The sequence below is a fragment of the Salmo salar genome, chromosome 03 (genome assembly GCF_965601325.2).
Source record: "Salmo salar chromosome 03, fSalSal1, whole genome shotgun sequence".
Lineage (NCBI taxonomy): Eukaryota > Metazoa > Chordata > Actinopteri > Salmoniformes > Salmonidae > Salmo > Salmo salar.
The window spans coordinates 47594441-47618968 of record NC_138293.1 but is presented as its reverse complement, the minus strand read 5'-3'; the positions used below and the strand labels follow the sequence as shown (position 1 = coordinate 47618968).

General features: G+C 40.0%; 1 protein-coding gene across 3 annotated transcripts in view; it reads left to right on the top strand.

Annotated features, from left to right (window-relative positions):
* Positions 1-20873, top strand: part of LOC100196681 (far upstream element-binding protein 3) — a 131014-nt gene extending 110141 nt beyond the window's left edge. For all 3 annotated transcript variants that reach the window (XM_045714895.2, XM_014191992.3, XM_014191990.3), the window contains one exon: positions 19599-20873. In XM_045714895.2, coding sequence (XP_045570851.1) covers positions 19599-19643 — 45 coding nt within the window. In that variant the 3' untranslated portion in view covers positions 19644-20873. The remainder of the gene's footprint in view (positions 1-19598) is intronic.
* The last annotated feature ends 3655 nt before the right edge of the window (positions 20874-24528 follow it).

Sequence of the window (24528 nt, the reverse complement as noted above, 5' to 3'; positions counted from 1 at the left end):
CACCATGTTTCATTGAAATGTACAGCTGTGTGTCATCCACATAGCAGTGAAATGTAACATTATGTTTTCGAATGACATCCCCAAGAGGTAAAATATATAGTGAAAACAATAGTGGTCCTAAAACGGAACCTTGAGGAACACCGAAATGTACAGTTGATTTGTCAGAGGACAAACCATTCACAGAGACAAACATATCTTTCCGACAGATAAGACCTAAACCAGGCCAGAACTTGTCCATGTAGACCAATTTGGGTTTCCAATCTCTCCAAAAGAATGTGGTGATCGATGGTATCAAAAGCAGCACTAAGATCTAGGAGCATGAGGACAGACGCAGAACCTCGGTCTAACGTCATAAAAAGGTCCTTTACCACCTTCACAAGTGCAGTCTCAATGCTATGATGGGGTCTAAAACCAGACTGAAGCGTTTCGTGTACATTGTTTGTCTTCAGGAAGGCAGTGAGTTGCTGCGCAACAGCTTTTTCTAAAAATGTTGAGAGGAATGGAAGATTCGATATAGGCCGATAGTTTTTTATAATTTCTGGGTCAAGATTTGGCTTTTTCGAGTTTGGTACACATCCGGTGGATAGAGAGCCGTTTATTATGTTCAACATAGGAGGGCCAAGCACAGAAAGCAGCTCTTTCAGTAGTTTAGTTGGAATAGGGTCCAGTATGCAGCTTGAAGGTTTAGAGGCCATGATTATTTTCATCATTGTGTCAAGAGATATAGTACTAAAACCCTTTAGTGTCTCCCTTGATCCTAGGTCCTGGCAGGGTTGTGCAGACTCAGGACAACGGAGCTTTGGAGGAATACGCAGATTTAAAGAGGAGTCCGTAATTTGATTTCTAATGATCATGATCTTTTCCTCAAAGAAGTTAATGAATTCATCATCACTGCTGAAGTGAGAGCCATCCTCTCTTGGGGAATGCTGCTTTTTAGTTAACTTTGCGACAGTATCAAAAATAAATTTTGGATTGTTCTTATTTTCCTCAATTAAGTTGGAAAAATAGGATGATCGAGCAGCAGTGAGGGCTCTTCTATACTGCACGGTACTGTCTTTCCAAGCTAGTCGGAAGACTTCCAGTTTGGTGTGGCGCCATTTCCGTTCCAATTTTCTGGAAGCTTGCTTCAGAGCTTGTGTACTTTCTGTATACCAGGGAGCTAGTTTCTTATGACAACGGTTCAATATCCCTCGGCCTGGGGCTCCATGCAAGATCTCACCTCGTGGAGTTGCAATGATCATGAGAACGGTGAGGAATCAGCCCAGAACTACACGGGAGGATCTTGTCAATGATCTCAAGGCAGCTGGGACCATAGTCACCAAGAAAACAATTGGTAACACACTACGCCGTGAAGGACTGAAATCCTGCAGCGCCCGCAAGGTCCCCCTGCTCAAGAAAGCACATATACATGCCCGTCTGAAGTTTGCCAATGAACATCTGAATGGCTCAGAGGACAACTGGTGAAAGTGTTGTGGTCAGATGAGACCAAAATGGAGCACTTTGACATCAACTCAACTCGCCGTGTTTGGAGGAGGAGGAATGCTGCCTATGACCCCAAGAACACCATCTCCACCGTCAAACATCGAGGTGGAACCATTATGCTTTGGGGGTGTTTTTCTGCTAAGGGGACAGGACAACTTCACCGCATCAAAGGGACGATGGACGGGGCCATGTACCGTCAAATCTTGGGTGAGAACCTCTTTCCCTCAGCCAGGGCATTGAAAATGGGTCGTGGATGGGTATTCCAGTATGACAATGACCCAAAACACACGGTCAAGGCAACAAAGGAGTGGCTCAAGAAGAAGCACATTAAGGTCCTGGAGTGGCCTAGCCAGTCTCCAGACCTTAATCCCATAGAAAATCTGTGGAGGGAGTTGAAGGTTCGAGTTGCCAAACATCAGCCTTGAAATCTTAATGACTTGGAGAAGATCTGCAAAGAGGAGTAGGACAAAATCCCTCCTGAGATGTGTGCAAACCTGGTGGCCAACTACAAGAAACGTCTGACCTCTGTGATTGCCAACAAGGGTTTTGCCACCAAGTTCTAAGTCATGTTTTGCAGAGGGGTCAAATACTTATTTCCCTCAGTAAAATGTAAATCATTTTATAACATTTTTGACATGCGTTTTTCAGGATTTTTTTGTTGTTATTCTGTTTCTCACTGTTCAAATAAACCTACTATTAAAATTATAGACTGATCATTTCTTTGTAAGTGGGCAAATGTACAAAATCAGCATCGGATCAAATACTTTTTCCCCCCACTGTAGGTCCTCCGTACGTTTAGTTTTCCATTTTCTCTCAGCTGCCCACAGCCCTGTTCTTTAAGCTCGCAATGAGTCACTCAGCCACAGAGCAGGAGGGGAGACCCGAGCCGGCCGGAAAGAAAGGGGACAGTGCGAGTCATAGGATGCGGAAAGGGAAGACATTAGGGCGAAGAGGCAGAATCAGGAGACGGGAGGGAGAAGGATTTAGCAAAAGGGAGAAATGATGATGATGGTGATAATAGAGAGCGAGAGAGAGAGGTTTGCGACGCGCATGGCTAGGTCTGTGGTGGTCATTACATTTCATCAGCCGGTGATTGTCAAGCAAATAACTGCCGGTCTCATGGCAATTGACCGCTAATTATCAAACACATGTAGCATCTCCTTGCTTCCCCACATAGCCTACCAGCCACTGATGCAAACCTTTGGAACATCTATGTTTTAGAAAGTCAAATAAGGCCTCCCGAGTGGCGCATTGGTCTAAGGTACTGCATCGCAGTGCTAGCTGTGCCACTTAGAGATCCTGGTTAGTGTCCAGGCTCTGTCACAGCCGGCCGCGACCGGGAGGCCCATGCCCCAACGTCGTCCGAATCCTGTGGCGGGCTGGGCGCAGTGCACGCTGACACGGTCGCCAGGTGTACGATGTTTCCTCCGATACATTGGTTGGCTTCTGGGTTAAGCGGGCATTGTTTCAAGAAGCAGTGCGGCTTGGCTGGAGGACGTACTGCTCTCAACGAGTCCGTACGGGAGTTGCAGTGATGGGACAAGACTGTAACTACCAATGGGATGCCATAGAAAAAGGGGTATAATAAATATAAAGTCAAAGAAATCCATTTAATATAGCCTACACCATCACAATAAATCCATTATTTATTTTAGACCGACTACATCTGGCTATGCCATATGGCTGTGGGCTACACTAGTTCATTTAGCAGACAAGATTTGCTTAGAATTCTGTGGCATTATTTTATCGTTTGAAGAATATAATTGAACATAGCTGAATAAAATGGAAAGGATTTTCTCTCCAAACGATTTGAGGGAGTGAGCATTCTGTGTTCTATTCTGTGTTGAGTGGTTAACAAAGAAACAGGTCCTCCTATATGCTTAATTTAGTTGTTTATGCAACTTAAGTTATGATACAAACGTTGGCTTATATGTTTTGATTTTTAATACAGTGGCAAGAAAAGGTATGTGAGCCACTTTGGAATTACCTGTATTTCTGCATAAATTGGTCATAAAATGTGATCTGATCTTCGTCTAAGTGACATCAGACAAACAGTGTGCTTAAAGTAATAACACACAAATTATTGTATTTTTCTTGTCTATATTGAATACTTAATTTAAGCTTTCCCAGTGTAGGTTAGAAAAAGTATGTGAACCCCTAGGCTAATTACTTCTCCAAAAGCTAATTGGAGTCAGGAGTCGGCTAACCTTGAGTCCAATCAATGAGATGAGATTGGAGAAAATGTGAGTTTGCTATTCACAAGAAGCATTGCCTGATGTGAACCATGCTTTGAACAAAAGAGATTTTAAAATACCTAAGATTAAGAATTATTGACTTGATTAACTTCTCTAGGGTAGGGGGCAGTATTTTGACGTCCGGATGAAAGGCGTGCCCAAATTAAACTGCCTGCTACTCAGGCTCAGAAGGTAGGATATGCATATTATTAGTCGATTTGGATAGAAAACACTCTGAAGTTTCTAAACCTGTTTGAATGATGTCTGAGAGTATAACAGAACTCATATGGCAGGCAAAAACCTGATAAAAATCCAACCAGGAAGTGTAGAAATCTGAGGTTTGTAGTTTTTCAAGTGATCGCCTATACAGTATACAGTGACTTAGGGTTCATTTTGCACTTCCTAAGGCTTCCACTAGATGTCAACAGTCTTTAGAATGTTGTTTCATGCTTCTACTGTGAATATGGAGCGAACAAGAGGGCTTGGAAGTTGATGAGTGAGAAAATGACATGAGTTCAGAGTCGCACGCTCACGTGAGAGTTAGCTGTGATACTTTTCTTTTCTGAAGACATTGGAATTGTCCAGTTGGAATATTACTGAAGATTTATGTTAAAAACATCCTAAAGATTGATGCTATACATCGTTTGCCATATTTCTACAAACGTAAATAGAACTTTTTTTGACTTTTTTTGTGACATTTTGCACGCGCTTCCTGCATTTGGAGTAGTGGACTGAACTCGCTATCAAAAAGGAGGTATTTGGACATAAATTATGGACTTTATCGAACAAAACCAACATTTATTGTGGACCTGGGATTCCTGGGAGTGCATTCTGATGAAGATCATCAAAGGTAAGTGAATATTTATAATATTATTTCTGAGTTTTGTTGACTCCACAAAATGGCGGGTTTGGTTTCGTGTCTGAACACTGTTCTCAGATTATTGCAAAGTGTGCTTTCGCTGTAAAGTTTTTTTTAAATCTGACACAGCGGTTGCATTAAGTCAAATCAAATTTATTTTTATATAGCCCTTCGTACATCAGCTGATATTCTCAAAGTGCTGTACAGAAACCCAGCCTAAAACCCCAAACAGCAAGCAAAGCATGTGAAAGAAGCACGGTGGCTAGGAAAAACTCCCTAGGAAAAACTCCCTAGAAAGGCCAAAAACCTAGGAAGAAACCTAGAGAGGAACCAGGCTATGAGGGGTGGCCAGTCCTCTTCTGGCTGTGCAGGGTGGATATTAAAACAGAACATGGTCAAAATGTTAAAATGTTAAAATGTTCATAAATGACCAGCATGGTCAAATAATAATAATCATAGTAGTTGTCGAGGGTGCAACAAGCACGTCCGGTGAACAGGTCAGGGTTCCATAGCCGCAGGCAGAACAGTTGAAACTGGAGCAGCAGCACGGCCAGCAGCACGGCCAGGAGAAGTGTATCTATAATTCTTTGAATAACAGTTTAATATTTTATCAATGTTTATGATGAGTATTTCTGTAAATTGATGTGCTCATTCACCGGAAGTTTTGGGAGGCAAAACATTTCTGAACATTACACGCCAATGTAAAATGGGGTTTTTGGATATAAATATGAACTTTATCGAGCAAAACATACATGTATTGTGTAACATGAAGTCCTATGAGTGCCATCTGATGAAGATCATCAAAGGTTAGTGATTCATTTTAGCTGTATTTCTGGTTTTTGTGACGCCTCTCCTTGCTTGGAAAATGGCTGTGTGGTTTTTCTTGTTTAGGTGCTGTCCTAACATAATCTAATGTTATGCTTTCGCCGTAAAGCCTTTTTGAAATCGTACAATGTGGTTGGATTAACGAGAAGTGTATCTTTAAAATGGGATATAATAGTTGTATGTTTGTGAAATTTGAATTATGAGATTTTTGTTGTTTTGAATTTGGCGCCCTGCTATTTCACTGGCTGTTGGGAGTGTGTCCCGCTGGTGGGATGCTATCGTCCCACATACCCCAGAGAGGTTAAAGCTGGAAATGGTTACAAAAGTTTCTCTAAAAGCCTTGATGTTCATCAGTCCACGGTAATACAAACTGTCTATAAATGGAGAAAGTTCAGCACTGTTGCAACTCTTGGTAGGAGTGTCCGTCCTGCAAAGATGACTGCAAGAGCACAGCGCAAAATGCTCAATGAGGTTAAGAAGAATCCTAGAGTGTCAGCTAAAGACTTACAGAAATCTCTGGAACATGCAAACATCTCTGTTGACGAGTCTACAATACATAAAACACTAAACAAGGATGGTGTTCATGGGAGAACACCACGGAAGAAGCCACTGCTGTCCAAAAAAAACATTGCTGCACATGTGAGGTTCACAAAAGAGCACCTGAATGTTCCACAGCGCTTCTGGCAAAATATTCTGTGGACAGATGAAACTAAAGTTGTGTTGTTTGGAAGGAACACACAACACTATGTGTGGAGAGAAAAAATGGCACAGCACACCAACATCAAAACCTCATCCCCACTGTAAAGTATGGTGGAGGGAGCATCATGGTTTGGGCTGCTTTGCTGCCTCAGTGCCTGGACAGTTTGCTATCATCAACGGAAAAATGAATTCCCAAGTTTATCAAGACATTTTGCAGGCGAATGTAAGGCTATCTGTCTGCCAATCGAAGCTCAACAGAAGTTGGATGATGCAACAGGACAACGACAAAAAACAGAAGTAAATCAGCAACAGAATGGCTTCAACAGAAGAAAATACACCTTCTGGAGTGGCCCAGTCAGAGTCCAGACCTCAACCCGATTGAGATGCTGTGGCATGACCTCGAGAGCAGTTCACACCAGACATCCCAAGAATATTGCTGAACTGATACAGTTTTGTTAAGAGGAATGTTCCAAAGTTCCTCCTGACCGTTGTGCAGGTCTGATCCGTAACCACAGAAAATGTTTGGTTGAGGTTATTGCTACAAAAAGGAGGGTCAACCAGTTATTAAATCCAAGGGTTCACATACCTTTTCCACCCTGCACTGTGAATGTTTACAGTGTGTTCAACAAAGACATTAAAAAGTATAATTGTTTGTGTTATTAGTTTAAGCACACTGTGTTGGTCTATTGTTGTGACTTAAAATGTAATCTGATCTTCATCTGTGACAAATTTATGCAGAAATCCATGTAATTCTAAAGGGTTCACATACTTTTTCTTGCCACTGTACATTCTAAGGCTGCATGATGTGACTAATGATGATTTGAAAAAAGTTGCATGAAAGGCATGAGCTCTGCTTTGTTTTTTGCGTAGGCTGCACACACTTCATCAGTCTCTCATTCACAATTTCACAAGCACTTGATAATGCCTCGAATTTCCCTGCGGCATCCCCTTTGTGAGGCTGTAATGCCCCCTAAAAAAATGAATGCCTTTTGCGGGCAGTGGCCATTGTGCCCTTGGGCTGAAAATAATAATTATAAATCCTTTCTCTCAGCTGCGTGCTCCGAAGCACCTCTAACTCACATGGCTCTCTCAGATATCTCAATTCTTATTAGCCAATGCCCGTCACGTGATCGGGTACTTCTCACAGGCTACACATCGGGGACGCAACTGTTCGCGTCCTTATCGAATTCCGAAGCGCATATTGAAAATGTTGGAAGAATTGTATGTAATCTATGCACTTAAATAGCGAATGAAGGACGCTTTTCCCATGGTTAATTTTCATACCAGCCAGGTTGGCTATACTTCAGTTGTAAAGAGAAGCAATGTGCTTAATATTAGGAATGTTGAGAAATAAATATAGTAGGCCTAACATATAGAAAGCTGATGGGATTCTCTTTTTAAATCTTGCGCGATTGCATAGCCTATGCGATTGCATAGCCTATAGAAATGTTGCGCAACATGAGCTCATGGGCTGTCATGAGGTGTTTGATTAGATTTTCGATGACATTTGCATTGACGTCAGAGTGATTAGAGGGACAATAGAGTGCTGAGTACCAGGCAGTTAGCAAGTTTGGTAGGCTACTAATGACCATCAGCAGGATCGGAACTTAGAGAAGCCTAATTAATCATTAATTGACTAAACGGAGAGGGGTTGCAATGAGATTAGTAAGAAAGTAGCCTCTTGTAAAAATGAGGTCAAGTGTATTGCCTGCCTTTGAGTTGGAGTGGATTGGGAAAGGGTGAGGTCAAAAGAGACAAGGAGGGGAAAGAGAGAGTTGGAAAAATGCTGCCAGAGACCCGTAATTCCACATGAATTGTGTGTGCAGTGTACACTATTAGAAGGGATGCAGTCAAGGGGTGGGGAGCGTCTGTAAATCCTACAGGGAGAGAAGCGAACAGGGATAGAAAACACACGCATAGTAGCTAAAGCTACAAAAATAGCAAAAATAAGATCTGAAAATAATTTGGTTAGATACTCAAGCAAGAAAGAGGTGTGGAGCCTTCCTCGAATAACTCGGCAGAACCGTCTTTCTTTCAGCGACATTCTTAGATTTGCGACACCACACGAAAGTTGCACTATTTGACATGAGAGAAATGATGTTTTCAGTTATTATTACCCTAAAATCCATTAGGGCTGGAATCCATTAGGAACAGTGAAACAGCCAACAGGGATCCGTTATGGGGTGATATTAGTGCCATCAGAAATGTTATCTGATGGATCACACTACTATCACTCCATATTCCAGCATCTGTTTGAAGGACTGACTTGACAGCAATGTGATGATAAATGTGCTCTTTCTTAACTGCCAGTCATATCTTATGTCCCAGTGGTTTGTCATTGTTTATGGACAACAGTCATTTCTTCACCTCTTCCATACTCTAAAGTACAACGCTGGTCTTTCATCATTTGGTCAGATATACTTGAATGTGTAGTGTCAGCGTTTGATGCTGGCATGTCATGCCTAAGATTGATAATCTTGCCAATAAAGAAATCATTAAAGTAGTTGGCAATATCAGTGGGTTTTGTGATGAATGAGCCATCTGATTCAATGAATGATGGAGCCGAGTTTGCCTATTTGCACAATATTTTATTTAAGGTGCTCCAAAGCTTTTTACTATCATTCTTTATGTAATTTATCTTTGTTTCATTGTGTAGTTAATTCTTTTTATTCAGTTTAGTCACATGATTCTTCAATTTGCAGTATGTTTGCCAATCTGTTGTACAGCCAGACCTATTTGCCATTTCTTTTGCCTCATCCCTCTCAACCATACAATGTTTCAATTCCTCATCAATCCAAGGGGATTTAACAGTTTTTACAGTAATTTTCTTAATTAATGGGTGCTTATTAGTAACTGTGATAAGCAATTTCATAAATGTGTCCAGCGCAGCGTCTGGTTGCTCCTCATTACACACCACAGACCAGCAAATGTTCTTTACATCTTCAGCATAGGAATCACTACCAAACCTCTTGTATGATCTCTTATACACTATATTAGGCCCAGCCTTTGGAACTTTGGTTTTCCTAGATATGGCTACTATATTCTGATCACTACATCCGATGGATTCGGATACTGCTTTTAAACAAATTTCTTAAGCATTAGTAAAGATATGATCAATACATGTTGATGGTTTTATTCATGTACTGTTTGTAACTACCCTGGTAGGTTGATTGATAACCTGAACCAGGTTGCAGGCACAAGTTACAGTTTGAAGCTTTCTCTTGTGTGGGCGGCCTGATGAAAGCCAGTCAATATTTAAATAATCCAGAAAGTATACCTCTCTATTCATCTCACATACAATGCTTTCATCAAGCATTTTACACATATTATCCAGATAGTGACTGTTAGTACTTGGTGGTCTGTAGCAGCTTCCCACCAGAATGGGCTTTAGGTGAGGCAGATAAACCTGTAGCCATATTACTTCAACAGTATTTAACATGAGATCCTCTCTATGCTTTACAGGAATGTGGTTCTAAATATAAACAGCCACACCTCCACCTTTCTTTTCTGTAGATCTGATAACCATGTATTGCTACCACTGTATCATCTAAGTAAGGCATTATCTAAGTGAGTTTCACAGAATGTCAGAATATGAATGTCATCTGTTACTAGCAAGTTATTGACTTCATGAACCTTGTTTCTAAGCTACATATGTTTACACTTTTCTGGGATAGTTGATCATTTTTCTTGCTTTACTGGGAAGCTTAGCAGAGGTAGACATACTCAGGTTATTTTATTAGTGCAGGGTGAGCTGCACACGGTGGACTTCCTACTAGGGCACACCACCTCAGTGGTTCATAGGCTCGTGATTACTGCATACAATAGCTGTAGGATCAGCAGAGACATTCCGGGCAGAAAGAGGGACATACAATTAGGTTATTTACATTGTGTCTTCCAATGTCCCTAGGATAATGTACATTTGCTGAAGCTTTTTGACAACTCAGCGACACAATGGTATTGATTAAATGAGCTGGACTTGGGTCATTGTATTGGCCTGAGGGAACACACTTGTTTTGAAATGTAGTCATGTTTATTTGAAATTGTATATAACTGCCTTAATGTTGCTGGACGCCAGGAAGAATAGCTGCTGCCTTGGAAGCTGCTAATGGTGATCCTTACAAAATACAAATACAAAAAACTACTCACCACAACTACCGACGACACAACTACTGAACCAGGCAACTAATTAACACAACTACTGACCACAACATCTGACCACAACTACTGAAAACACAACTTCCGGCCACAACTACTGACCACAGCTACTGAGCACATCCACTAAACTACTGACAACAACCACTGACCACAGAACTTCTGAACCACATGACTACTGACCACAACAACACAACTACTGACCACAACAACACAACTACTGACCACAACCACACAACTACTGACCACAACCACACAACGACTGACCACACAACTACTGACCACAACCACACAACTACTGACCACAACCACACAACTACTGACCACAACCACACAACGACTGACCACACAACTACTGACCACACAACTACCTGACAACAACCACACAACTACTGACCACAACCATACAACTACTGGCCACACAACTACTGACCACACAACTTCTGACCACACAACTACTGACCACACAACTACTGACCACAACCACACAACTACCTGACAACAACCACACAACTACTGACCACAACCACACAACTCCTGGCCACACAACTACTGACCACACAACTACTGACCACACAACTACTGACCTCAACCACACAACTACTGACCACAACCACACAACTACTGACCACAACCACACAACTACTGACCACAACCACACAACTCCTGGCCACACAACTACTGACCACACAACTACTGACCACACAACTACTGACCACACAACTACTGACCTCAACCACACAACTACTGACCACAACCACACAACTACTGACCACAACCACACAACTACTGACCACACAACTACTGACCACAACCATACAACTACTGACCACACAACTACTGACCACAACCACACAACTATTGACCACACAACTACTGACCACACAACTACTGACCACACAACTACTGACCACAACCACACAACTACTGACCACACAACTACTGACCACAACCACACAACGACTGACCACACAACTACTGACCACACAACTACTGACCTCAACCACACAACTACTGACCACAACCACACAACTACCGACCACAACCACACAATTACTGACCACACAACTACTGACCTCAACCACACAATTACTGACCACACAACTACTGACCTCAACCACACAACTACTGACCACAACCCCACAACTACTGACCACAACCCCACAACTACTGACCACAACCCCACAATTACTGACCACAACCCCACAACTACTGACCACAACCCCACAATTACTGACCATACAACTACTGACCAAACAACTAAATAAAACTCTGAAAATGAATTACAAGTTAAACAGTTAAACACCCCCTAAGAATTGCAATTGCATGCTTGCTGAGGTATAAACAACCACCTTCCAGATCACAAAACAAGCTAATTGGCTTCCATCTGTGATCCATTGTAGTGACTGATGAGTTCAGAATAAAAGCAGTTGTTCATAGAGGACTCCACTGCTCAGTAGTGCAATTCAAAGCAACGAATCCAATACGGGCGGAAAGGTACGAGATAAAGTTGTGGAAAGGCACAAGTCAGGGGATGGATATAAAAAGATTTCAAAGGCTTTGTCCCTCGGAGCACAGTTAAGACCATTATTAAGAAGTGGAAGGCGCATGGCACCACCCAGACCCTGCATAGATCAGGCCGGGCAAGGAGGAGACTGATCAGAGAGGCTACTTACCAGGAAGACAAAGGTGACTTTGGAGGAGCTTCAAGCCTTTATGGTAAAGACTGGTCAATGTGTGCATGTGACCACTATATCACAAGTGCTCCACAAATCTGGCCTCTATGGGGGGGTGGAAAGAAAAAAAAAGTATTGTTTGAGCTTTGGCAAAAAGCTGAGGCCAAGAGATGCTGTGGTCAGATGAGAACAAAATTTAACTTTTTGGACTGAACTCAAAATGATATGTCTGGCGAAAACCCAATACATCTTTCCACCCAAAGAACACCATGCCTACAGTAAAGCACGGCGGTGGCAGCATCCTGTTGTGGGGGCGTTTCTCTTCAGCAGGGACTCGAGCACTTGTCAGGATAGAAGGGAAAATGGACAGTGCAAAATACCAACAGATACTTGAGGAGAACCTGCAGTCCTCTGCCAGGAAGTTGAAAATGGGAAGATGGTTCATGTTTCAACATGACATAACCCAAAGCACACCTCCAAAGCAACCGTACAGTGGCTGAAGGACAAGAAGGTGAATGTCCTTGAGTCGCCTAGTCAGAGCCCCGACCTAAATCCCATTGAGAATCTGTGGACTGACTTGAAGAGTGCAGTCCATGAGTGGTCACCATGCAGTTTGACTGAGCTTGAACAATTCTGCAAGGAAGAATGGGCAAATATTGCACAGTCTAGGTGTGCAAAGTTAGTAGAGACGTATTCAAAGAGAATCATGGCTGTAATTCAAGCAAAAGGTGGTTAACCAAGTATTAACCTACAGGGGTGTTCACTTATCCAAATAGGGTATTCAACTTTTTTTAACTTGGATATTGTGAGTTACTGTGTGCAAATAACGCCGCAAAAGGTCAGATTTTGTGTTTTCATTTCAGGCTGTAAGGCAACCAAAGGTGAACATATTGAAAGGGGGTGGTGACTTTCTATATCCACTGTACATGAAGGGGAGGAGACAGGTTGACAAAGGATTTTTAAGTCTTGAGACAATTGAGACATGGATTGTGCATGTGTGCCATTCAGAGAGGGACATTTTATTTTAAGTAAGTTAATCACCTACCATCATAAACAGTCCCCCCCCCATCAAATCCACCCACACAACATTTTCATCCAATGTATTTAAACGTGGCCTATAATGTCAATTTGTTATGGATCTGGAAGCCTCGCAAAGAAGAATATTAATAATATTAGGGCACGTTGACATCCGAAGTTAGTAACTCTTTTCTCATTGGTCCTAACAATTTGTTTACGTTTTTGCTAGAGCGAAACAGACCTCAAGACATTTGTAATTATTCGAGATCCCCATTACTCTTCCTTGAGTCCAAAAATATTAAGGCACTTACATTACACATAAAACAAAATATAAAACTGGACATCATATAACATTATTACACCGCTCCATATCTACAATACAACATTTATAATACCACTGTACAACATTATTACACCGCTCCATATCTACAATACGACATTTATAATACCACCGTACAACATTATCACACCGCTCCATATCTACAATACAACATTTATAATACCACCGTACAACATTATTACACCGCTCCATATCTACAATACAACATTTATAATACCACCGTACAACATTATCACACCGCTCCATATCTACAATACAACATTTATAATACCACCGTACAACATTATCACACCGCTCCATATCTACAATACAACATTTATAATACCACCGTACAACATTATTACACCGCTCCATATCTACAATACAACATTTATAATACCACCATACAACATTATTACAATGTACAGTACCAGTCAAAAGTTTGGACACACCTACTCAAGGGTTTTTCTTTATTTTTACTATTTTCTACATTGTGGAATAATAGTGACGACATCAAAACCATCAAATATGGAATCATGTAGTAAGCAAAAAAGAGTTAAACAAAATATATTTTATATTTGAGATTCTTCAAAGTAGCCACCTTTTGCCTTGTTGACAGCTTTGCACACGCTTGGCATTGTCTTAACCAGCTTCATGAGGTAGGCACCTGGAATTTCCATTTACAGGTGTGCCTTGTTAAAAGTTAACTTTCCTTAATGCATTTGAGCTTGTGACAAGGTAGGGCTGGTATACAGAAGATAGCCCTATTTGGTAAAAGACCAAGTCCATATTATGGCAGGAACAGCTCAAATAAGCAAAGATAAACAACAACCCATCATTACTTTAAGACATGAAGGTCAGTCAATCCTGGAAAATGTCAAGAACTTTTAAAGTTTCTTGAACTACAGTCGCAAAAAACATCAAGTTCTGTGATGAAACTGGCTCTCATGAGGACCGACACAGGAAAGGAAGACCCAGAGTTACCTCTGCTGCAGAGGATAAGTTCATTAGAGTTAACTGCACCTCAGATTGCAGCCCAAATAAATGCTTCACAGTGTTCAAGTAACAGACACATCTCAACATCAACTGTTCAGAGGAGACTGCGTGAATCAGGCCTTCAAGGTCGAATTGCTGCAAAGAAACCACTACTAAAGGACAGCAATAATAAGAAGAGACTAAACCCATCTGGTTTACGCTTAGTGGGACTATCATTTGTTTTTCAACAGGACAATGACCCAACACACCTCCAGGCTGTGTAAAGGCTATTTGATCAAGAAGGAGCGTGATGGAGTGCTGCATCAGATGACCTGGCCTCTCCAATCACCTGACCTCAACCCAATTGAGATGGTTTGGGATGAGTTGGACCACAGAGTGAAGGAAAAGCAGCCAACAAGTGTTCAGCATATGTGGGAACTCCTTCAAGACTGTTGGAAAAGCATTCCAGGTGAAGCTGGTTGAGAGAATGCCAAGAGTGTGCAAAGCTGTCATCAAGGCAAAGAGTGGCTACTTTGAAGAATCTGAAATATAAAATATTTTATTTTGTTTAACACTTTTTTGCTTACTCCATGATTCCATTTGTGTTATTTCATAGTTTTGATGTCTTCACTGTTATTCTATAATGTAGAAAATAAAGAAAAACCCTTGAATGAGTAGGTGTTCTAAAACTTTTGACTGGTAGTGTAGATAGTCAGTTTTCTAGTTTTGCTAAGTAAAAGAAAGCAAAGCTGAAAGGCGATGCTCACAAGTTTATTTGTTCACAAAACAGTGAGCTAATGCTAGCTAGCTTGGTTGGCTGCTCATAAAATGTTCCATTATATGGGGACTTGATGGCTGTAATCCATACAGTTTCTTAAATAATGCACCATTGCTGCTTCACTTTCCATACATGCTACCCAAAGGTACCTGGAGGACAGTGTTTGTAACCACTGAAGTAATTCATAATGAAGAAAACACAGTGAATCTATTAGATCTACTATATTATTTACACTATATATACAAAAGTATGTCGACACGCCTTCAAAGTAGTGGTTTCACGTATTTCAGACACACCTGTTGCTGACAGGTATATAAAATCGAGTACACAGCCACCAATCTCCATAAATAAACGTTGCCAGTAGAATGGCCTTAGTGAAGAGCTCAGTGACTTTCAACGTGGCACCGTCATCAGATGCCACCTTTCCAACAAGTCAGTTTGTCAAATTTCTGCCCTGCTAGAGATGCCCCGGTCATCTGTAAGTGCTGTTATTGTGAAGTGGAAACAAAGGCTCAGCCACAAAGTGGTCGGCCACACAAGCTCACAGAACGGGACCGCCGAGTGCTGAAACGTGTAGTGTGTAAAAATCGTCTGTCCTCGGTTGCAACTCACTGCCAAGTTCCAAACTGGCTCAGGAAGCAACGTCAGCACAAGAACTGTTCGTTGGGAGCTTCATGAAATGGGTTTCTATGGCCGAGCAGCCGTACACAAGCCTAAGATCACCATGCGCTATGCCAAGTGTAGGCTAGAGTGGTGTAACGCTCACTGCCATTGGACTCTGGAGTGGTGAATCACGCTTCACCATCTGTTAGTCCGACGGACTAATCTGGTTTGACGGATGCCAGGGGAACGCTACCTGCCCGAATGCATAGCACCAACTGTAAAGTTGGCTGGAGAAAAGTGTAAGTGTAAGTGCATTGAACCTACAACTCATTTACGGCCCTGCAACGTTGACATCACTGCCTAAATACTGTTAATGTAAAGGTCATGAGATTAATCCTTGTCTGGGACAATTTAAGGATATTTAATTTTATGGTTGTGGTGTAGATCCATTTACTCCTTTGTACTTCTTTAAAAGTACAGCCATATACAAATATATGGTCGGACAGTAGGCCGCAGAGACTTTGAATATGTGTGACTTTTTCCATACTGTATGTATTATAATGTGTTGTGTTTGTGTATTTGTATGCTGGCATCATGAAATCAATTTCCATGTACAGAGTTTACAAAACATTAAGAACACCTGCTCTTTCCATGACAGACTGACCAGGGGAAAGTTCTGATCCCTTATTGATGTCACTTGTTAAATTCACTTGAATCATTTTAGATCAAGGGGAGGAGGTAGGTTACAGAAAGATATTTAAGCCTTGAGACATGGATTGTGTATGTGTACCATAGATTGGGAAAGACAAAAAATGTAAGTGCCTTTCAATGGGGTATGATAGTAGGTGCTAGGCGCACCCGTTTGTGTAGAGAACTGCAACTACAGTTTCCTGTGCGAATCAAAAATGGTCCACCACCCAAAGGACATCCAGCCAACTTCACACAACTGTGGGAAGCATTGGAGTCAACATGGGCCAGCGTTCCTGTGAAAAGCTTTCAACACCTTGTAGAGTTCATGTCCCGACGAACTGAGGGGGGGGTGCAACTCAATATTAGCAAGGTGTTCCTTGTGTTTCTTATACTCAGTGTTAATGGACAATAAAGTATATTGTATCGTCTCTACAACAATTTACCCCCCTAAACTGCTAACTTTTCTCTCTGGTTTTAGAAAATCCCTCAATAGAGAAGTCCCCTACAATCTGTAGCCTAATATCAAAGCAAAGGATAAATATGTCTCATATAATATTAGCTATAGTCTCTTATTTGCTGTAGGCTGACACTGAATTTAGGAGATTCAATTCACACACATTACCCACATATCAACTGACGTACATGAATGGTTCAAAATGAACATTGAGGGCAGTCATAAAGAAACTTTGAGGACAACCAGTTTCCAAGTCCTTTGACAGCATAAATTGGGTTCAGATTAAAGACAAGGATAACTAAAAATGGGCATAAATTAAGAAGAAAACATTCTCACTCAAAAGTTTAAAAGCATTCCAAAGAAGGCCAGCATGGGTGAACATTAACAGTACATTTTAAACTTTTGTAAACAAGATGCATATTTAACTTAAGAGCAACAGCATCTCACAATTACAACTTCAAAATCACAACCGAGGGCACAACACCACTCTAATTTACAACCAAACAAGATTGAATACTGAGACAGATGTTGCTTTTCGATTCTCTATCCTTCTCCCGAACTGTATGCTCATACACTCCACCTTATGATTTAAAAGGAATGGAGTGGTGTAAGGAAAATGGTGGAACATTCCTAGAGATGTTCTTGCCTCAATCCAACACTTTCAAATACATGAGGGGGAGTGAACAAGTGCACACTTCTAGTTGAAGGGTTGGTGAATCACGACACGTATACATTTCATACTCCGGTGACATACCTTGCACCGTTTTCTTCTGATACCTCCTCCTTTTGGCCCACATAGTTACCGCTCTGCCATTCTCCCTCCTTGGTAAGATAATGACAAAATAATACACAGTATAGATATAGAACTTGCTGATATCATTCCATTGAATAATTAAAGGTAGATAACTACAACTTGCTATGACCTATGGAGTGCAGACAAAGGGGTCACGCTACCTGTTGAAGACACTGATCTCACACTTTAAATTTCACTTATTTAGCAGATTCTCTTATCCAGAGCAATTAGGGTTAAGTGCCTTGCTCAAGGGCACATCAACAGATTTTTCCTCTAGTCGGCTAGGTGAAAACCAAATCTGTTCGTTCGTATGTATTTTCAAACGCTTGCACAGGGGTGAACTATTTTGTGCTCGTCTTTAGCTTCAAGTGGCGAGATTGGTTTAATTAAGGTACTTGATTTGATGAAACAAGTGCAACAGTTTTTCCACCATCGGGAACATTTACGAAGATGGTCCCTTCTGTCCTCAACACAAAACTTGGGCTTAACGGCAACAAGGTTGATCTATCATCGAAAATAAAACATACGAAACCTGGAAGGCCATGGAGTGGAAGAGGCAATGTCTGAGGCCCTTACAGCTTGAATACAGGGATTTGGAGACTGATTACAATAGGCCCCTGAAAAGGATGAAAATGCTGACTCTTCTTTTTCTCTAAGAAAGTAATAAACAGTTTTTCATACAAAAAATTATTATACATATAAACATATTGTGTAGTAATATGTTGTATTGTGTAATAATAACTTGTATGATTTATATAAAGGTTTAGTAAAACAAACATTAGTGGTATAGTTTAATATTGCATAGTAAACGTTTAATAATTGTAATCTGTATGCATTTCTGTACTAAAGATTTAGAAGAAAAGAAAAGGATTTGAAAAGAAAATGTAATTTACCTTTAATGATGTCTCTGTTTGTCTCCCCGATCTGTTTATCTCTCTCTCTCTCTTTACACAAGAGAAATGGGTTCATTGGGGTGTGTATGTATGTCTGTGTGTGGTGTGTCATTGAAACAACTGTTTTTTTAAACCTGTTTAACCTTTAAACTTTTTAAAAAGAGTTCTCAGCCATCCATGTTTTAATGGTCAACATGTTGCTCATCTACGTCTCTTACACACAAGGGAATTATATGTGCACAAAAGGTGTCCCCTAGTGTCTTTGAAACAACTGTTTTAAACCTGTCTAACCTTTAACCTTTTAAAAATAGTTCTCAGGGGGGGCATCCTAGGATGTCTGGGGATGGAGTGTCCAGCGTATGTCATAGTCAACCCCCCCCCCCCCCCCCCCCGAAAAGGTTCATTTGTATTTTTTAAAATGGGCCTCTTTTAATGCTGACCTAACCAGATCCATTTTACCCCCTTAATAAACTTTTACTGCAGTGGGCTAAATCAGGGGCATACAGAGTGTTTCTTGGTGGTCTTAAACAAAAGTATACACCTCACACACATGGTTATTGATTTAATAAAAGAAGACAACATTAACATGTCAGATATAGATTAAATATTTTCATTTTTTATGAAAACAAAATGACACTTTAAATACATAAAAGGCCCCAGCTCACTCAACTGCCCCTCCCTATATGTTTTTATATAGATATATATTATTTAAGACTGATATGTATTAATTGTTTTCATTGACATGTAAAAAATGAAGGCTATTTATCCATTGAGCAGTAGCCATTGTTTTTATTCATACTGTTTGTAGACAATAGCTCCTACCCTCTTAGGTTCTATTTAACCCTCTTATTGTATCAAACCTCTCAGACTAGAAACTATGATATGAAACTATGACCAACTTTGAAGCCATGTCTGTGTGTGTGAGTGATATATTACTCTCTCTCTCTTTCTACTACCTCTCTCAATGTATACCAAAGTAACAAATATTTAACAACGTTTCAATGTTTTCTATTGCAACAGCTCTGAAAGACAATGATATATTTTTGGGGGGTAATTATTAATATAATGTGTTACAGTGTACCTCTGTGAGAACTTTGTCATTGATCCTCTCTCTCTCTCTCTCTCTCTCTCTCTCTCTCTCTCTCTCAGGCTATGAAAAATACAAATTACATGACATTGACTCCTGAGTGTTGAACTTCTGCCCACTCTATAGCCACCCTGGTTATTATTTGACACTGCTGGTCACCTACAACGTTGGAACAGCTTGAATAACAATAAGGGGCCATGTACTCTTAAATGTGCACTCAGCACAGCCCTCGGAGCATGGTTCCTCTCTAGTTTTAATCCTAGCTTTATGACTTCTCGCTAGTGTTTCCTAGATGCTGTGCTTTGGCATATGATTTGATTGGTCTTAGGTTTTTAGACTGGGTATCTGTAAAACCTTTGTGACAACTGCTGATGCAAAAAGGGGTTTTTAAGAAATACATTTGGTTGATTGACAGATTTGTATTATTATAAAAATAATAACAATATTATGTTACAAGTGAGACATACTCAGAAATGTCAACGTCTTGTCAAGTGTTCAAACCCGGGCCTCATGGATAAAACTTTAAATTAAAATATGCTCTACAACTTCTCTGTACAGCAGCCCCAGACAATCATGTACAGTCTGTCCAACTTACAAGTTTTACATGGCAGTGATGAAAGTAGTTTATATTAGCGCTAATGATATACATTTGATATACATTTTGATATAAATGATTTATATTTGATACAATTACCCTTTCAAAACTGTTGTTACAAAATCACTTCTCATTGTGTACATTTCAATGTTTCACAAACATAAAACAACTATATAGTTAATGTTTCTCAGACTAACACACAGTTGAGTTTCCTATTTACTAAAGAACAGTCATTGAGACAAAACAAAAAAAGGTGTAATATAATCTGTATACATGTCATTCTATACTGAAAACAAGTACATTCTGAAAGATTTTTATTTTTGTTGATGTGATAGCAATTTTTATTCATGTCTCAATTTAGAATAATACAGTTTATTTTTATTTTACTTAAATTGTATTATTTATCTTGTCTCATACCATGCTAATACACTACCAAGCAATGCAAGCGGATGTGGATTTAATGCCAAAACAGTGTCTTTTTGGATCAAGAATTGATCCAGAATACCAATAGGCTTGATTCAGATCCTCTTTCCTATTCAGACATCATATAATGCACAGCCACATGCAAATCCATAAACTCTAAAAATAAAACATTGAAATACTGGCAATGTCATTATTTTTGTCACCGTCCATCAATGGATGAATTGCATTATTTTTCTTTGTACATGCACCGAGCTTCCATTGGCTGGAGCTAATCAACATGGTAAATGAAAAAGACCCAAATAAAACATATGTGAAAAGATGTGGTCAATGTAAAGCTTTGCTGTTTTTAATAATTGTTTGTATTTTTCTTTACAACAACCAGGTCTTCCTAACATTTGCCATAACTAGTAAGCCTTACATCCTTACTGTATATGGGCTATCAAATATGCACCTGGGCACACATGGGAGGGGTGGGACAACATGAACTTCTAAGTAATTGAGGCGAGAACATAATTCCTAAATATTGTCAATAAAATCATTGACCCATAAGAGAACACATGACTGAAGCAAGGCATATATACGTATATAGATGTTCTTTATCATTCGGCCATCAGATTTGCCACCAATGCTCCTTATAGGACCCATTACTGCACTCTATGCTCTTCTGTAAACTGGTCGTCTCTGTATACCTGTTGCAAGACCCACTGGTTGTTGCTTATTTATAAAACCCTCTTAGGCCTCACTCCCCCCCATCTGAGATATCTACTGCAGCCCTCATTCTCCACATACAACACACGTTCTGCCAGTCACATTCTGTTAAAGGTCCCCAAAGCGCACACGTCCCTGGGTCGCTCCTCTTTCCAGTTCGCTGCAGCCAGCGACTGGAACGAGCTGTAACAAACACTCAAACTGGACAGTTTAATCTCAATATCTATCTTCATTCAAAGACTCAATCACGGACACTTACTGACAGTTGTGGCTGCTTTGTATGATGTATTGTTGTCTCTACCTTCTTGCCCTTCGTGCTGTTGTCTGTGCCCAACAATATTTGTACCCGGTTTTGTGCTGCTACCATGTTGTGCTGCTGCCATGTTGTGCTGCTACCATGTTGTTGTCATGTTGTGTTGCTAACATGCTGTGTTGTCATGTTCTGCTGCCATGCTATGTTGTCGTCTAAGGTCTCTCTTTATGTAGTGTTGTGTTGTCTCTCTTGTCGTGATGTGTGTCCTATATTTTTATTTAATACATATTTAATCCCAGCCCCCATCCCCGAAGGAGTCTTTTTGCCTTTTGATAGGCCATCATTGTAAATAAGAATTTGTTCTTAACTGACTTGGCGAGTTAAATAAAGGTTAAATAAAATAAAACATATTATTCCCTGCAAACCCTACTACAGCTTATACATACTATATACATTTTACAGACACAATCTATTTTACAATAGTTATATTTTGTTTGTTTTTAGTCCTGGCCTTCCTCTAATTCTGATGTCCATCCAGTTTGATTTCTATTTGCCATATATTTGTAACTGTGCTATTTCACAAAAGTTCTGAACCTATATACATTTTACAGACCCTGTATGTTTTACATTGTTTATCTTGTTGTTATTAGTCCCACCCTTCAGCTCCACTCAACCCCTCCCATCTATCTCTTAACACCATCCATGTTGGATTTCTATTTGCCATATCTTTTTCAACTGTGCTGTGATGCTTCACGAATGTACTGAACCTTTCTATTCTCATAGTTTCTACAGATTGCAAATTGCTAAAATAATTATTACATTATTGAATGATTGGCTATGACTTTTCACATTACCCAGTATTGCTATCTGCAGCGCTAGTTCTAGGTAAATGTTGCAATTCTTCAGCCATTCCTGGACCTGTGACCAAAAACGAGCTACATATGGACAATACCAAAATAAATGATCTAATGATCTGCCTCCTCGAGGGCAAAATCTGCAGAGCTCGGAAGATTATATCCCCGATATGTATAACATTCTATTGGTTGCAAGAACTTTGTATAATGTGGAAGGACCACCAGAGGGCAGGCTGGGCTCACGGATAGTAGCCCAACAAGGCATGTGAGACAAGGTAACCAGAGGCAATTAAGCACAGCTGACAGTACGAATGACATTCTCTTTCCCCTATAAGAGAGACGATGGAACCAGCAAGAAGGGAGGAAGATAAACTAGCTCTGGAGAATGGCTACGGAGAGAGAGGTCCTATCCAAGAAGATCCATTAAGACGGTGACGAATATGTGATTGTTGTTATAGTTTAAAGATAATCGTAATGTGATCCTGTGTCATCTAAAGAAGAAGATGTATGTTGTTCCTTTGGAGATTCTCATTGACTGTGTTGGAGTGTTTGTATTGTCAGAAATCTCTCAATCGAGAACTGGGTTCAATCAACAAAACCTACTCCTGACTCGTTTATTCCACCTTTCCGCTTTAGAGTGACACCAAATTACTTGGTCCGCTCACAAACCAAATTGTGTCTCATCGTCTCTCCTACTAGTTTAAGATTGAACTTTACATTAAACAAGATTGTAGGCTGTGACTATGGAAAATTGTTTGACAAACATAGTTCAATGTTGAAATACAACCTATTTGTGTCTCACCATATCTCCTACCTATTCTGCACTAGTTTTAGCTTGAACTTTGCATTAAACATGATTGTAGACTTAGAATATGGATAATTGTTTACAAACATAGTTCACTGTTCAAAAACAACCAAATTGTGTCTCATTCTCTCCTACCAGTTCTATTCTAGAATTAGATTGAACTTTGCATGAAACATCATTCAAGACAATGACCATGGAAAACTGTTTACAAACATAGTTTACTGTTGAAACACAACCAAATTGTATCTCATCGTCTCTCTTGCAAGTTTTAGCTTGAACTTTACATTAAACATGATTGTAGGCTGTGACTATGGAAAAGTGTTTGACAAACATAGTTCAATGTTGAAATACAACCTAATTGTGTCTCATCATCTCTCCTACTAGTGTTAGCTTGAACTTTACATTAAACAAGATTGTAACTTGTAACTATAGAACATTGTTTACAAACATAGTTCACATGTGAAACACAATAAAATAGTTTATCATCATCTATCCTACCAGTTCTGTTCTAGTATTAGAATGAACTTTGCATGAAACACAATTCTAGGCATAGAACATGGAAAACTGTTTACAAATGTAGTTCACTGTTGAAACACTACCAAATTGTGTCTCATCTCTCTCCTACTGGTTTAGTTGAACTTTGCATTAAACATGAATGAAGACTGTGACAATGGAAAGCTGTTTACAAACAAGGTTCACTGTTCAAAAACAACCGAATTGAGTCTCATCTCTAATACTAGTTTTAGATTGAACTTTGCATTAAACAAAATTGTAGACAGTGATTATGGAACATTGTGTACAAACATAGTTCAATGTTGAAACACATCAAAATTGTTTCTCATCATATCTCCTACCAGATCTGTTCCAGTATTAGATTGAACTTTGCATGAAACAAGATTCACGACAATGACCATGGAACACTGTTTACAGACATTGTTCACTGTTGAAACACAACATATCTCCTACCAGTTCTGTTCTTGTATAAGATTGAACTTTGCATGAAACACGATCCAGTTGCAAAATGCTGAAAATTGTCTCATAGTGTTCCTATCATCTCTACTACACTTAGTGCATTCGTTTTTACTTCCAAAATGCGTCAAACGTTTTTAGACCTTGTTTCTGGAAAACTGTTTATAACTATATTTCACAGTTGCAACATGGTGAAAATTGTCTCATAGTGTTCCTATCATCTCAACTACCAGTACTGCTCTAGTTTTTACTTCCAAATTGCGTCAAACGTGTTTTTAGACCTTGTTTATTGAAATCTGTTTATAACTATATTTCGCAGTTGCAACATGCTGAAAATTGTCTCATATTGTTCCTATCTTCTCAACTACCAGTACTGCACTAGTGT